The following is a 15,601-nucleotide window of genomic DNA, read 5'->3' as shown; positions in this document are numbered from 1 at the left end:
TAGCTCAGAGCCTCAGATGGTAGAGCGCTTGCTTAGCATGTGAGAGGAACGGGGATTGATGCCCCGCATTTCCGTATATTTATTTAGTGAAAAAGAAAGTTCAATGACAGTTGGATTATCTATTTATTGTTTAATATTTAGACACTCTCAAATACCTTCATTTGAATGATCAAATCAAAAGGAAATAATGTATTACAATTACAAAACACAAAATAAAAGAACCAAATGAATTCAAACCAAACCATATTCTTGTTAGAAAATTGAATAACAAAACCATCTCCACATATTAGATTTAAGTCTTTAATAGTGGTGGTAATGTAGTCGCCGAAGGTGTTAAACCAATAGGGGCAGCCGATTTTCGAGGAGTGGCTGGTGCTGTCGATTGTCGCGGATTAACCGATCGGCAAGATTTCCTAATCTCACCTTGATTATCTGTTAAAACACCGACCCTGCCTAACTTTACCATGGCTTGACCAAATTGAATTTGGAAAGCAACTGGATCCTTCGCTAACATTGCAACAGTAGCCTTAGTAGCAACATCAAAGGCCATTAGTTGATCAATATCGAGAATTCCTTTTCGGAGGATTATTTGCTTATAAAAAGAATTATCAACAAGTAAAGAACTAGTTGAATTTTGATCTAAATTAATCACTCTATTATTGTTCAAAACTTTTGGGCAAGTTCCTTGTAATGAACTTGCTAGCTTTGGATCCCATTTTGGATCTTGTTTATTAGTGTTTTTGTAATTGTATAGTCGATCATGAGCTAATGAACAATGTGTAATTCCAACGGTGTGACCTCCACCTACACACAAAACACGTAAAAAAAATGTAAAATTAGTAATAATTTTTTGTAAAATATGTCGTTTCTAATTGTCGAATTTTTTTAATTACATTAAAAATCTTATGTTAAAAAGAAGATAATATAAATCGATATTGATTATAATTTGCACCTATAAGAAGAACCATATCTTTTGCATTAATTCCCTTTCTAGCAAATACTCCAATGGAATCAGAGACTGAAATAGAAGGACCAGGGAGATCGACATTTTTTGCTAGGGAAACAAAACCATCCTTTCTTCCTGTTTCCACTGCATAAGTGAACTTCCCACTCTACATTATATTAAAACAAATTAGTCTATCAATTAATCTTAAGATTAAAAGTTCAATCGGCCTTTTAGAATGATGTAATTATTTTTTATGATCTTTATATATTTACCAAGGAGACGGCATCTCTTGTTGCTACCGAAATGATATCTGCACATGAAACGAGTCTGGGGCAGTGCTTCTCGACCGCAGTCTTTATTAAGTCGATGAGATCATAACCCCTTACACTTTGGTTTGGTGGTGCAGTTTTCTCACACGAACCACCATCTAGGAGTATCGATGCATCACATCCCGCTCCCTTCATTTCGAAAATAAACACAAACATTTGTCATAAAAAAATTTAAAAAGAAAAAAAAATGTTTTATGTAAGTGAAAGAGAAAGAAAATACCGTAACAAAACAGTCATGGAATTGCATTCGGAGAAGGGCAGCTACAATAGAACGATCTTGATAGAATCGATCTCTTACAACACTTCGGATAAGCGCTTCAACATCGATCCCTCCACATTTCCCTTTGTAAAACCCTACTTTCAAAGCACCATGAGAAGAAGATGCCAAGTTAAGTAAAATGAGGCAAAGCCCAAGGGTAAATACTCCAAAACCCTTCATTTTCTAGTGAAGGTTTTAGGTATGAAATCGAATTTATGAATGAGAGTTGCAAAAATTGAGATATTTGATCATCATATTTATAATAAGATTCAAAAAAACCTGAGTTTATGGTGGATAGCACGATCCAATTATTGTTCATTTTTTGATGAAGTAGTAAGAAAAGTGAACAATAATAAAAATTCATTTTATGATCTAAAAAGTGGTATGCACAACTTGATAATATACCATTACCTTCATAGCTACTTTGATGGGGTCGTTATAACAGTTATATGAAATATTGGTAAAGTCAACTGGAAATACTTTGATGGGGTCGTTAGAACAGTTATATGAAATATTGGTAAAGTCAACTGATTTCCAGTTGACTTTAATTTTTTTTTCATGAGAGTAATGCTACTCAATCATCCAAAAGTGTTAAAACTTTTAGTAGTATTTTATCAAGAATTTTTTTGATGTTGTCACATCAAGAAATTTCAATTCCATTTGGCACAATATTGGATCTAAATCAAGACAATATTAGATCTAGATGTTTATTATTTTGGACTTTGGATTTGTCCAATACATAGATATTATATTGGAAATTTGTTAAGAGTTGAAAATTAATCAAATCTGATTCGGTGCATGCTTTCCGTTGTCAAATGCATTCTTTTGCTATTCGGTGGACAAAGAGGAACAGCCAAACTTTTTGAGGCACTAATGCTATCTTTGATTATTTGGGTCACACACACTCTTGTTTTCTTTTGAAAATAAAAGTTGAGATTCGTATGGTACTAAGAAGTTTTAGTTCATATTTTTTTTTGAGAAATCGACTGCGATCTACTTCAGTCGGTACAAGGCATTATGGGCATAGAGGGATGTCCTGCCACTACACTAAAGAGTGGTGGACTAAAGTTTTAGTTAATGGCAGAAGAGAGGGTTCACACAAGTGTAAATAATAATAAATAATGGTTTAGTTTGTGGTTCCTTTAGCTTATGTGGTGCTGTTAGAAAAGCCCATTCTCTAACTTCCAAAAACGTCCATGAAAAGTCTGTTAGGATTTTCTGTTACTTTGTTAATCAACTATAAATAGAGAAGTTGTAATCAAACTAAATGAATGACGGGGGATAGCTCACACGTAGCTTAGGGACGAAGTGTTAAGTCTTACCACAAAAGCGACTGAAAAGTAAAACGCCTAAGTGACTAAAATGAGAAAAAAATGGAGTTTTTGTTTTAGGCGTAAATCCAACAAGAGAAATATAGAGAGAAACAAGTAAAATAAAACCTAATTAATAATGGATGGAAGACTCAGGTTTATTTCCAAAATGTTACAGAAGTCGAAATTTTCGGAGTCATTTTGAAACCAATATATACACACTCTCGTGGTTTTGGTTCTGGATTTTTAAGCCTACTTGACCCAAAGCTAGATGCTATAAGAGCTAGATGTACCTAGTGGTCATAACTAGTCAAATGATCGTAACTTATAAAATACAGTGGATAACGAGTAACTATGAAATATGCACCATATAAATACATCAAGCAAGCTTATTCTCTTCATCAAAACATGATTATCACATTGAAATTGAGAATTAAATCAATCTAACATATGGTGATATGGATTAATGTAATCTAAGACTTTGTACAAAAATCCAAGACAAGGGACTTAGTCTCGTGGATTGATCGTTACATAAATAATCAATGGAAAGAAAAAGGCCAGTGTTTTGGGGAAATAAGCAAAGTTTTCGGGGCAATAAATTTTGGGTGGAAACACATTTTTTTGTTTCTTCCAAACACTATCCTATTCTTCTTCCATCATCTTCCTTCTCCCCAGCATCAACTCCGGCGGCCATTATTTCCAGCGACAACAACTCTGGTCATCCATCTCTCTCTCTCTCTCTATTTCTCTTCATACCTCCCTTTCCTCTATCTTCTCTCTTTTTCCTCTATCTTCTCTCTCATTCTATCTTTCCTCTTTTTTTTTCAAAGTTCCGGCGAAAGGGAGTCCCCTTCGGCGGAACCTTCGTCTGAAAAATCAGATGAGTTGCCTGGTTCTACCAGACGAAGCTTCTTCTGGATCTGGACTCCAGATCCAGACGAAGGGTTCCGGTGAAGGGAGCATTCCCTTCGTCGGAACTTAGATTGAGAAGAGAAAGATACAGAGAAGAGAGAGAGAAGAGAAAGAGAGGAGAGAGAGAGCCGACCAGCGGTGGCCGGAGAGGGAGAACCGGCCGGCGGTGGCCGGAGAGGGAGAGTTGACCGGAGAAGAGAGAGAAGAGACATAAGGTGCGTTTGGATTGAGTCTTTTTGGTTTTTCACCGTCTTCTCCGAAAACTTTTTAGCTTTCCCCAATATGGTGGCCAAAGAAAAATTGGGATAGAATCTGAATTTGTGATAGAAATAGACTTCATTCATATTTATCAACTACTAAGAATAAAAAACACGTAATAATAAGAGTTAATTCCTATATGGCCCCCTACTTTGTGACCAGCTTCCTTTATGACCCCCTTTTTTTCGTAAATTTAAATATGGCCCCCTATTTTCAGACAAATGTCATCACTACCCCTCTGATTAATGTATTTTCAAAATAAAATAAAAAACAAAACCTAAATTCCACCTCACTTCCTTCTCCACCACTCATCTCTCTCTACGTCACCTCTCTCTCCAACTCACCTCTCTCTCTCTCTCCAACTCATCTCTCTCTCCAACTCACCTCTCTCTCTCTCTCCAACTCACCTCTCTCTCTCTCTCTCTCTCCAACTCATCTCTCTCTCTAACTCACCTCTCTCTCTCTCTCCAAGTCACTCCTTCTTTTCCGACGAAGATCGCCGGCCGGAAAATTTTCCGGCCGGCGACCTTAAAAAAAAAATAATAATTTACCCTCATCTCTCTCTCTCTAGAAACTCCGGCGAAGGGGTTTCCCCTTCGCCAAGAACAGACCACGGGCGAAGGGGTTTCCCCTTCGCCGGAGTTTCTAGAGAGAGAGAAAAGAGGTAAAAAATTTTTTTTTTTTTTTTTTTAAGGTCGCCGGCCGGAAATTTTCCGTCCGGCGACCTTGGTCGGAGAAGAAGGAGTGACTTGGAGAGAGAGAGAGACAGGTGAGTTAGAGAGAGAGATGAGTTGGAGATAGAGAGAGAGGTGAGTTGGAGAGAGAGGTGAGATGGAGAGAGAGGTGAGATGGAGAGAGAGAGATGATGTGGAGAGATATGTGTGGGGGAGTAGGAAGTGAGGTGGAATTCAAGTTTCTTTTTTATTTTTTTATGTTGAAAAAATATTAATAAGAAGGGTAATCAGGACATTTACCTAAAAAAAGGGGGCCATATTTGAATTTACGAAAAAAAGGGGACAATAAAGAAAGCTGGTCACAAAGTAGGGGGCCATATAGGAATTAACTCTAATAATAAACAGGTGGAGTAGTAATTTTTTTTTTTTTGTTGAAAGCATAAACAGGTAGTAATTAAGATTGGTTAATTGGTAAAAACTAGGTGGCAGAAAAGGACTAACCCAAAGATAAAATTAAGACGTTGGATGTCTTTTGTTGAAATTGGGAGTTAGGGCAAAAAAGACACCTTACCTCTTCAACTTCTCCTTTTGATTAGATGATACAACCAGAAGACTATTGATCTTGTTGGGATTGGTCAAAGTCTCTCGCCGTACCTATTAATAACTAGGGTAAGTCATACATATACTCGTACCAGTAGTTTTCATCTCCAGATTTAATCAACTGTTGTTTCTTCCAAATAGAAATTACAATTTCATCCATCTTATTTAATTAAGGGTTTGGTGGCTTTTGGTGAAATTTTTTCCATCTTTTCTTATTCGCTTTCATGGTTGATAATTTTTGTTTATTTCATGGTGGAAAATGAGTTCTAGACAAATTGAAAATGATTGGTTGATATTTGAGGTACTAACCAGACTCCCTGTGAAATCCCTACTTCGTTTTAAGACTGTTTGTAAGAGTTGGTGTTATTTAGTTCAAAAAGATGAAAACTTTATAGATTTACACCTTCTTAACCGTTCACGTCTTCGCCGTCTATTTATCGTCAATCCTGTACCAAGGACACCAGAGAGATGGAAGGAACTGGATGATTATTATGATGGAATGGACTATTGGGACAAAGGGCATGATACTGACTCGTCCATTACAGCTGAACTAATATTGTTTCAACACAACAACGAAGGAGACACTTCTGCTACAAATGTTGTTGCAGTTGACACAGTAAAGGAGGTGGATTCTACCGATTACGATATCATGTCGAACCCTGTAAACGGTTTGATATGTCTCATTGATAAACATCACAAGTATGCTGTTCGTATATGCAATATCAGTACAAGAGAATTGTCACCATGGGTTGAATCATCATTGTTATCCGAAGAAAAAGAAGGCCAGAGGATGAAGGACTATGGGCATGCAGTGCCCAGCTACCAACTTGGTTTTGATCCGTCCACTAATGAACACAAATTGGTCTGTGTGTGGGAAGTTTATTCTAAAGATATGCGAAAAAGACATCTGATTTGTGAGGTATTGACGATAGGGCGTCAAGGTATTAATGGTAATGATAGATGGAGGAGGATCGAAGAGGTCCCAGATGTATGCACAACGGGGGATTCCGTTCATGTGAATGGTGTTATTTATTGGATGGGTACCTACAGTAATAATGGCTTTGGGGAGCCTGCATACATAGTGGCATTTGACGTGGGAAGGGAGAAGTTCAGGACAATCACTGTCCCTGATTTTTTCTTTGATAGCCACCACCGTGGAAATGATCTCGAAACAGAATGCAACCCCCTCAACGGTTCATCATATTCCACTGATGATGCTCAGCGTTTTAATTTATTAGAAGTGAGTGGACTTTTAGCTATGTTAGTTAGAGTAAACAATTGTCTGTTCAAGATTTATACATATGAAGATGGTGATTACAAGTTGGAAGAGATCAATAGAATACCTACTGGTAGTAGTATTAGTTTTTCTAGTAATAACAGCGAAAGGTGGAGTGAGGTTACTAGTTTCACATTGCCTTTTAATTTAGGGTTGATAAGATCACAATCATCTAAAGAAGAACTGGAGTGTGGTGTTAGGTTTTGTAAGTTTGTTGGATCAGATAACGAAATAATCTTAACATCATCCGAGGGGACAAATTGTGGTAAAGAAGTGAGGAAGAAGAAATGTGTATCTTTTTATTCTTACAACTGGAAGAAGGGTAGTTGGAGAGAGTTTGAAGTACGTGGAAACCCCTCATCTTTTCCACATTTGTGCACCGAATGTTTTGTTGTTACTTTCTCGGAGAGCCTTCTGCCAGTTAACGATGACAAAGCTCTCTTCTAGCACATTGTAGCGGGTGGATCAAACTTCATTCCTTCCTTTTATTTATATTTATGTGACTTTGGGTTAAGTTTTCTTATATGATTAGGATTAAGGAGGAAATATGAGTAGTAGTGGATGCCATGGGCCGATATTTTATTTGTAAGTTTTATTTGTATTCTTGTTGGTTTCCTTGGGTAGTGATGAAATTGAATGATAAAACTTTTTCAGTGCTATAACTTCCCTAGTCCCTACTGTCTTGTGTATATTTTAGAGAGATAAACATGCAGCAGAGAGAACCTCAACCTATAGCTTTCCTTGAGATTAACAGACAAAGCCACAGTGTTCTTCCACGAGAGAATTTATTTGTCAATAAAGCGGCTAAAAAGGCTGATTGCTCTAGTCATGGTGAATGTATTACAGGGTCAACAAACTCAACCAAATGCAGATCAATAGATGAAGGAGAAGCCATGGTGGCTCAGAAGGTGATATCTTTGGCCATGGCAAACAAATTTTCGGAGGCACTTTTTTGTTGGAGACTCCGTACACAAAACACAAAGTGATATATCTTCTATTATACAAAACAGATCAATGTGACTGGGACAAAATAAATGTCCCTGGATGATGACTAGATTGCCACATATATTATATCTATCTATCTATCTATTTTATGACTAGATTGCATTGTGAACCAGATTTGGATGCACCATTTATTGTTTCTTGTACATTTTTTGTACATGTATGAACTGTATCCTCCATTTTGCATGAATTTGAAGGTGAGAGCTCTACTTTTTTTTGCTTTGTTTTAAGTTCAGGAATGTTCTTACAGGACATCAATCTATTTGGTGAGAGTATATGAATGAAGAACTCAAACCCAAGGATGCCGCCTCTTAGAATGTATATAATGTTGATCCTACAACTAAACTGCATTTAAAGGGTATAACTTCGTCTTTGGGTTTTTTTATTTGTGATTACTTGACAATCTGCCGATACTCTTGCTAGCCCCGGTGCAGTTTTAAGTCTATTATTACTCAACAAATAAGAAGAGTGAACTATTTTGAAGGCATACAAGTTGTCGCAGCGAAGGTGAGTGAGATTTAATTCGTCTTCTTATCAAAGTTGTTACATTGTTAGATTTGTTCATACAAAATTAGATACAATGATTTTCATACGTAATTACATAAGTTAAACTATGTACCTCAGGGTTTCGGAGTATCTTCTCTTTACCATACTGAATACTTTTTATGGTGTTTGAGCTTTTGTTTGGTTTCCTTTCTTAATTAGTTTGGTTTCATTTTTATTGACGATAATAATTGTTGTGTTTGTTACATATTATAGTTTGAAGTTTGAGTAACTTATGGTTTCATTTTGTTGGAAGGATCATGTTCCTTCATTTTCTTTGTTTAACTTTACATAAATCTTGATACTTTCTTTGGATGGATTGTTTTCGTTAATATTGGGTCCTCTGTAAAGGCATAGTATTTGAAATTATATATGCCCCTTTTCAACCTTATTTGAAAAGCAAGGTAAAGAGTAGCTTAGTGTTGCTGATCCCTTCTATATTAAGTGTTTTTCCTGTAGTGCATGGAGTTGTTTATAGCAATATTTAGATGGTGAGGAACACAGTGGGCCTTTTTTGTTATTCAACCACTACAAATATGTGCATCTTCTATTGAAAAATCAACATTCTCCAGCTTCACACATAATTGATACTTCTTGGGCTAATTTTGATCCTTCAATTGGCAGGTGACCCCAAATTGGGTTGGACAAGGCTTGATTCACATGAGGTGTGTTTCAATTTATCAATAATGTTTTCCATAGTTGTTTTTGGTTTTCTTACATTATTTACAAATATTTAGTTAGACTCTCTAAATGTTGTTCGACACTTAAGTAAATAACCTGACTTTATGTGAAATACCGTACCTTAGTTTTTGGTGACTGTCCTGTCATAGGCAGTGTGTGAGTCGCCAATGGTGTTGGAAGATTATAATTTGTTATGCTCATGTATTCTATAGACACTTTCAACAACAAAAAATGTATTCTATACACAAGCATAATCGACTAAATCATATAAATTGCACACAAAGTATATCAAGACGTTGTTAACTCAGTTAATATTAATTTAAATACATTAGAACAATACAAGTTATATCAGGCTAATTTATAGGTTATGCTTCTCTTTATGTTGACTAGGAACCGATATTTTATATATAACCGACATTCTTTGCTATATTATACCATCCATTGAAAAGCCTCGAGTGCAGGATATTTCTCATCGGCTCCATCTTAAGCCGACAAGAGGTAAGTTCACTTCATTTTTTAAATTTCATTTTCTTCCTTTCATGGTTTAATGCTTTTTGGCACTTTTGTTGTTTAAACGATTACAACGTGAATACAGGAAATTGGATGACAAGTTGCTCGACTTAGAAATACCTACAATTCCTATTGTTGGTTTACAAGTACTTCTCTTTTTCAGACATGAATGAATCTCTTATTTGTCTTTCAATTTAGGAGATCAAAAAACAGTTTTATTCCTACAATTTTCTTCATTTCATTTGGTTCTTTCATTTCGAATTCGTGTGGGTTTACTGATTTTTGCCCTCATTTGAATTCAGTTTCTGTCTTACAAATTTGACCATTTTTTCTTCAATTTTTTGGCTCAACCAAGTTATATTCTTTCATATCTGCTACTATTCACTGCATTCTCTTGGGTTCAGAGAATATCATCGTTTATGCTTTTCTCTTTAAGTAAATGGAAGAGAGGGTCAAAGAATATCATCCTTTATGTTGCCTTCGAAGATTAACGACTTTGCTATTCAAAACAATGAAGATTTATTGTAGTGATGGTGAAGAAACAAGATGAAGACTGCTTCTCGGTTAGAGCTTCTGCATAAAACTTATGCACGTTAGTTTAGGTTTTTAGAATTTTCGCTTTTGTTGCATTTTTGTTTTTTATGGTTGAATTTCTTTTCTCAATTGGTTGTTCTGTAATGGTAGGTTTGATTCGTTAGAGCTATCATTAATGGAGACATATCCATCCTAGGTCGTACGTCTAAAACTTTTGGTGAAGCTAGGGCTTACGAATCGAGAACTACAGTTAGAGGAGACATTGAGAGAGGACGTACCAAATCCCGAGATGGGGTTTGATTAGTTGCTGCTTGGTGCCTTGGAACTGCAGTTGGTAGTATTTACAGTTTTTTAATTTGTCGCTTATATGATTTCTTAATGTTGAATTTTGAGTTCCTCGCAAGTTGAACCGTCTTAATATCTTGTACCTTTTGACAAGGTTGAATATATAGTTAGGCTTTTTTGGCATAAGAGTGTAGATGAAGTTGGGTTATATAGAATATGAACATCGCGGTGGTTGCCAAAGAAGGTGGTGGTTGTCAATGAAGTTTGGTGGTTGCCTCTGAGGTAGGTCATGAAGAAAAAAAATTAGTTATTTAGTTGTTCAAGTCTCATATTTTGGCATTGAAAAACAGGAAGTGCATCTGTTTTATTTTTATTCATAAATCATTGTTTATCTGATCTTTTTTGTTCTTTTAGTTTTAAACAAGGTCTTCTTATATATTTTGATATCATTATTTAAGGAAACAAGTGAATGTACTATTACATATTTGACTAGAGTATATCCCGCACGGTCACTTGTATCAATCAAATGTTACGAAATTTATTGGTTATATTTTATTGATAGAAAGGAAGAGATTTTTATTAGTTATTGTTTTTTTGTATTATTTTCTCTTAAATTAGTTATTATTTTATTGAGAAAGAGATTTTAATTTCTTTTTTATTAGTTATTGTTTCTATTTAATATTAGTTATTATTTTTATTAGTTATTATTTTTTTGTATTATTAGTTTCTTTTCTTTTAAATTAGTTATTATTTTATTGAGAGAGAGATTTAATTTATTTTTTTAACCCTTAAAATTTATTTTGTTTCTTTTTTTCTTAAATTAGTTATTTTATTTATAAGAAGGAAAGAATTGTTGTTTTTTAAATAGGTAACTTTATCTCTACGAAGGACTATATTTTAAATTTTGAGAAGGGCTTCTAGACAATATCCTTTATTAAAAAAAGGATGTTTGTCCAAGTCATCGTTTTTCCTTCTGTTTTATTATATAGATGTTATTATTCACGATTTGCAAATAGGATATGTAATAAAATTAAGGGTTATTTCCCTAATGCCCCCTTACTTTGTGACCAGCTTCCCGCCTGGTCCCCCACTTTACGAGAAATACCCATATGGCCCCCTTCCGTTATAACACCGTCACTCTCTCTCCTCCATCATGTTTTCTCTCTCTGCCAAGTCACGTCACATCATCTGTTATGCTACCTCATCAACTTCTCCTACAGAGGTCGCCGGCTGGCCAAATTTCCGGCTGGCCAAATTTCCGGCCAGCGACCTTCAAACTAAGCTTTTTTTTTTTTTTTTTTCTATCTTCCTCTCTCTCTCTCTCTAAAACTCCGGCGAAGGGAGACCTTCGCCGGAGTGGTCTATTCTTGAAGAACAGACCGAGATCTGTTCTCCACTGAACAGACCAGCTTCAATTTTGAGTGACATGGTTGAGGTGTTGTTGATACGAGCGATCATCTGTAGAGGGGTTTGTTTATTGGTAGTAAAGCAGTTTTCGCACCTGGCTTTCCATATAAACGATAGTATTTTGGGATATAAAGTGGTTATATCCTCATCCAAATTTTTCCATTGTTGGATCCAACGGCTTTCCGTGCTTAATTGTTCCGATCTGACCTGAAAAGTGAACCATATTGCTCTAGCGTAGTGCAGTGTAACATCACATGGTCTAGAGTTTCATTTTCATTACAATTTATACAAGGGTAAGAGTTACCAATATACCTACCAATTTTGTCCTTTACTGGTAGACTATTCGAGCAACATTTCCATAGGAATAGTTTTATACGAGGTATCGTGTTCATGTTCCAAATGAAAAACCAGTCATTTTGATCATGCATCGGTCCAGAGCTACCTGTTCTAAGATAATTATACATAGACTTAATCGAAAAATTTCCAGATTTTGTGAGCGTTGATGGGCCTAAAAAGTTACCTAAATAGGTTTCCACCCGCAAGTATACGGGCGTCAAGTAATAGTTCTGGTAAGACCGGTTCGTTCCTCAGAGACTAAGTTAAATTAATTCTAACCTTAAAACTATTGAGATTTAAAATTGGTTTTGATGGTGATAAAATAGAATTAAAATATAAAACTCAAGAAAAATAAATAAATAAATAAATATTTCGATATTCAGAAAAAGGGAACCTAGGGTTTTCGAATCCGTTCTCCTAACAATTCTAAGGACAAATTAATTTTGGTCTAATTTGATAGTTCTTTGTATAACTCAGGTTTTCAGTCCATGAACGGTCTAAAAACCCGGAAGATATTATCGTTAAAACAATAAAAACTGTAATAAATTTATTATTAGAATAGTTATTTAAACTTCATCTAAACCCTAGATATAAAAGACTTAGCTACTCATGCTAGAAACGATAAATATTCGAAGTAATAGAAGAAAAAGATGAAAGAAACTTACTTTTCTGCGATTTTCCCACCAAACAGACCCTTAAGGAGTTGATTTCCTTCTGTTTTTCCCGGAAATCTGCCAAACGCACCCTCTGGAAAACGATTTTCTCGTCTTCCCGGAAATATTTTCCTTCTGGGAAAATAATTTTCTCACCTTCTTCAACTCTGTTTTCTCTCTCTAAACTTCCTGTTTTCTCTCTTTTTTTCTTAATCTAATCTCTCTCTCTATATTATCTCTTTCTTTCTCACTAGAAACAGTAAATAACAAGAGAAATCAAAGAATCAAAAAAACAAATCAAACTATTTCTTTAAAAACCGAGTTTCTGTTTTTCTCTCTCTCTCTCTACAAAACTCTCTTCTCAATCTCTCTGTCTCTCTCTCTATCTCTCACGAATAAAGAGTACAATCAGAAAGAAAAGAAAAAGCAGAAATACTCAAAAACTCTCTCTCTCTCTCTCTACTGTTCTATTTCTCTATTAAAACCGAGATTCAGCTCTCGGTTTCTCTCTCTATCTCCTTTTCTGTTCTGTTCTATCTATCGTTCCTTCTCACTCTCTCTCTGATTTCTGTTTCTAGTTGAGCTTGAGAGGAGCCCTGCTCCCAGCCGAGCTTCAACTTCTCTCTCTCTCTACCGTTCTGTTCTAAAACCGATGATAAAAAAAAACCTCCTTCTCTCAGCCGAACTCCTCTCTCCTTTATAGACCCGGCCCATAGATTCTTCGTTATCCCCAGATTTCAAACGGAAATCCGAACGAACTTCGTCGCCGGAGAAGAGAAAATCTCGGTGTTCTGTTGCTGGAAATCTGTATAGGATTCGGTGCTTCGCGGCTGGACGGAAATGGTACGGCCTCAGCTCCCTGATGTTGCCACGTATCTCAGCTAAATCGGGTCCGTTAAATAATCCCGTGTTTTTCTAATAGCTGGGTGTACTTCTGACCGTGACAGAATGTAGCCCGCGACTTCTTTGGTCCCTCCGATGACTTCCTGGATGCGCGCCACGTGTCCCTCTTGACCCTTGGTCAAATGATTTTGACCCCAATCTTTGACCTTGAATATTTCATTGATCCGGACTCCGATTTGACTTCCGTTTTCGCCTACGGGCTCGCCTTGGACTCTACTTTCCATCCGAACACTAATGTTGACCAAGAAAACAGAATCAACAAATGACCAAAATGCCCCTAGTCTGTATTCTTTCCGACTTTATCCGTTTTGCACGCGTAACTCTGTAAAAAGGTACCTGAACATAAAAGAGAGTAATTCGTGAGAGTAACTGCTCTAGAGAGACTATCTCGTCTAAATTAAGAGACTCAGATGGGACATTTCCATGTCTCATCAAGCGTCCATTCTGCCGTGTCCTCTTTGTCTGTCTGTAAATTAATACTTACAATCGCTCTGCAAATATCACTGTTAAAACAATTGTTAATCAAATTAATATTCCAGGTATTATTAGTGATGAGTTGGGCAACCCATTCGAGATTTGTGCCGCTCTGATTAGTGAGAGTAAGGGGATGTTTTGGTATCCAGTAATCATGCCAGATATTGATGTGACTGCCATTGTTGATATCCCAGAAGACAAGAACATCCACTTGACTAAACTGTTTACTAATAGATTTCCAAGGCCAGGAGTGGTTAGCTTTAGAAGGGGTGAGTTTTTGCGATTTGGGGAAATATTTACCTTTAAGAACTTGGACCCAAATCACTGGGGGTTGTTGAGCAAACGCCAATTAAGCTTGTTGAGGAATGCTTGATTATCAAGGAGGGGGAGACGAAGCCATAGTCCGCCTAATTTGTGTGGCTTGCAGATGGTGGACCAGTTGATAGTGTGAAAAGTTTTGGATTTTTCCCACCAGAAAGTCCTTTCAAGGGACTCGATGCTGTTACAAATGCCTCTAGGAATGGCAAAACACTGCATTTGGCATCGGAGAACCGCTGCTGCGATAGTCGAGATAACTATCGAGCGACCAGCTTGCGAGATAAGATTAGTTTGCCACTTGGAGAGTTTGTTTTTTATTTGACTAAGAAGGGATTTGAAGACTTGATTTTTGTTTCTGTCAATGAAGAGATTTGTTCCAAGGTATTTGTCACCGGACGAAGATTGATGGACTATGAGGGTTCGAATGATCATTCTCTTGAATTTGGGGTGCGAGTTTTTGGAGAAGAAGATGTTTGATTTTGCCTAATTTATCATTTGACTAGAGGCCTCACAGAATTCTTTTAAGATTTATTTGAGGTTGTGAACATTCTTGAGAGAATTGCGGCCGAAGATAATGCAGTCGTCTGCGAATAATAGGTGCTTGATAATGAGATTTGAGTTGGGAATAGGAAAGCCGACAAAAGGATTCTGGGTATTGTTGTTTTCTAATAAGCGACTGAGACCTTCCATGACAATGGAAAACAAGAATGGAGAGAGAGGGTCACCCTGCCTAATACCACGACTGACGTTGAAAGCTGAGCCAGGACGACCATTAATCAAAACTGCCATGGTGCTGGTGTTAAGACAAGTTTTGATAAGATTAATCCAGTGAGAGGAGAAGCCCATGAGATTCATGATTTTCTCCAAATAATTCCATTTGATGCGGTCAAAAGCTTTCGACATGTCCAGTTTGAGACCAAAGTAGCTTTTAGGCCCTCTGATTTTCTTAAAAGAATGAACAAGCTCTTGACTGATGAGGATGTTATCGGTGATCTATCTGCCTGGCACATAAGCGGCCTGAAAAGGGGAAATGAGATATGGCAGAATGAGTTTGAGACGATTAGCCATGATTTTAGTGATGATTTTATAGGTAGTATTGAGAAGGCTTATCGGTCTGTAATCCGCCGGGGTCTGAGGGGTTTTAGATTTCGGGAGCAGACAGATGTGAGTGTGATTGGACTGAGGCGGTAGGATCGCAGTGCTGAAAAAGTGAGTGACCATGTCCTTTATGTCTTCCTGCACTGTGTCCCAGTTGGCTTGATAGAAAAAAGGGGGATAACCGTCTGGCCCTGGGGATGCCCCTGGCTTGAGGGAGAAAGTGGCCTTCCGAATCTCCTCCATGATGGGGGTAGAGATAAGAGAATTATTTTGAAGGTAAGTAAGTTGTGAAG

At 36.7% G+C, this 15,601-nt stretch overlaps 2 protein-coding genes and 1 long non-coding RNA gene across 3 annotated transcripts; 2 read left to right on the top strand and 1 right to left on the bottom strand.

Moving 5' to 3' along the window:
- Positions 1 to 104: 104 nt before the first annotated feature.
- Positions 105 to 1,766, bottom strand: LOC147544516 (peroxidase 60-like). The gene is made up of 4 exons (XM_086636710.1): positions 1,496 to 1,766; positions 1,219 to 1,404; positions 953 to 1,112; positions 105 to 804 (listed from the first exon to the last, which is right to left on the bottom strand). Exons 1-4 carry the CDS (start codon positions 1,712 to 1,714, stop codon positions 293 to 295), a joined length of 1,077 nt encoding a protein of 358 aa, XP_086492836.1. The 5' UTR covers positions 1,715 to 1,766; the 3' UTR covers positions 105 to 292.
- A 3,420-nt stretch (positions 1,767 to 5,186) lies between these two features.
- On the top strand, positions 5,187 to 7,226 carry LOC147544515 (F-box/kelch-repeat protein At3g06240-like). Its single transcript, XM_086636709.1, has one exon. The coding sequence runs from the start codon at positions 5,548 to 5,550 to the stop codon at positions 7,009 to 7,011; it is 1,464 nt and encodes a 487-aa protein (XP_086492835.1). The 5' UTR covers positions 5,187 to 5,547; the 3' UTR covers positions 7,012 to 7,226.
- Positions 7,227 to 7,794: 568 nt separating this feature from the next.
- On the top strand, positions 7,795 to 10,616 carry LOC147544514 (uncharacterized). The gene is made up of 7 exons (XR_015223794.1): positions 7,795 to 7,924; positions 8,001 to 8,600; positions 8,734 to 9,073; positions 9,134 to 9,288; positions 9,386 to 9,434; positions 9,705 to 9,863; positions 9,985 to 10,616. It is a non-coding gene; the product is annotated as an uncharacterized LOC147544514 (long non-coding RNA).
- The last annotated feature ends 4,985 nt before the right edge of the window (positions 10,617 to 15,601 follow it).

Source organism: Eschscholzia californica, unplaced genomic scaffold (genome assembly GCF_041429995.1).
Source record: "Eschscholzia californica isolate CP2 unplaced genomic scaffold, dmEscCali1.0.p SCAF_4, whole genome shotgun sequence".
NCBI classification, from domain to species: Eukaryota; Viridiplantae; Streptophyta; class Magnoliopsida; order Ranunculales; family Papaveraceae; genus Eschscholzia; species Eschscholzia californica.
Note: the sequence above shows the minus strand (reverse complement) of the source record. Positions and strands in the feature narration are given on the sequence as shown.

Coding starts and splice junctions, on each gene's coding strand:
- LOC147544515 (XM_086636709.1), top strand. CDS start 5,548: ATGAGTTCTAGACAAATTGAAAATGATTGGTTGATATTTGAGGTACTA.
- LOC147544516 (XM_086636710.1), bottom strand. CDS start 1,714: ATGAAGGGTTTTGGAGTATTTACCCTTGGGCTTTGCCTCATTTTACTT. Junction 1,405..1,495: donor TCCATGACTGTTTTGTTACG/GTATTTTCTTTC, acceptor TTCGAAATGAAG/GGAGCGGGATGTGATGCATC. Junction 1,113..1,218: donor CAAGAGATGCCGTCTCCTTG/GTAAATATATAA, acceptor AATATAATGTAG/AGTGGGAAGTTCACTTATGC.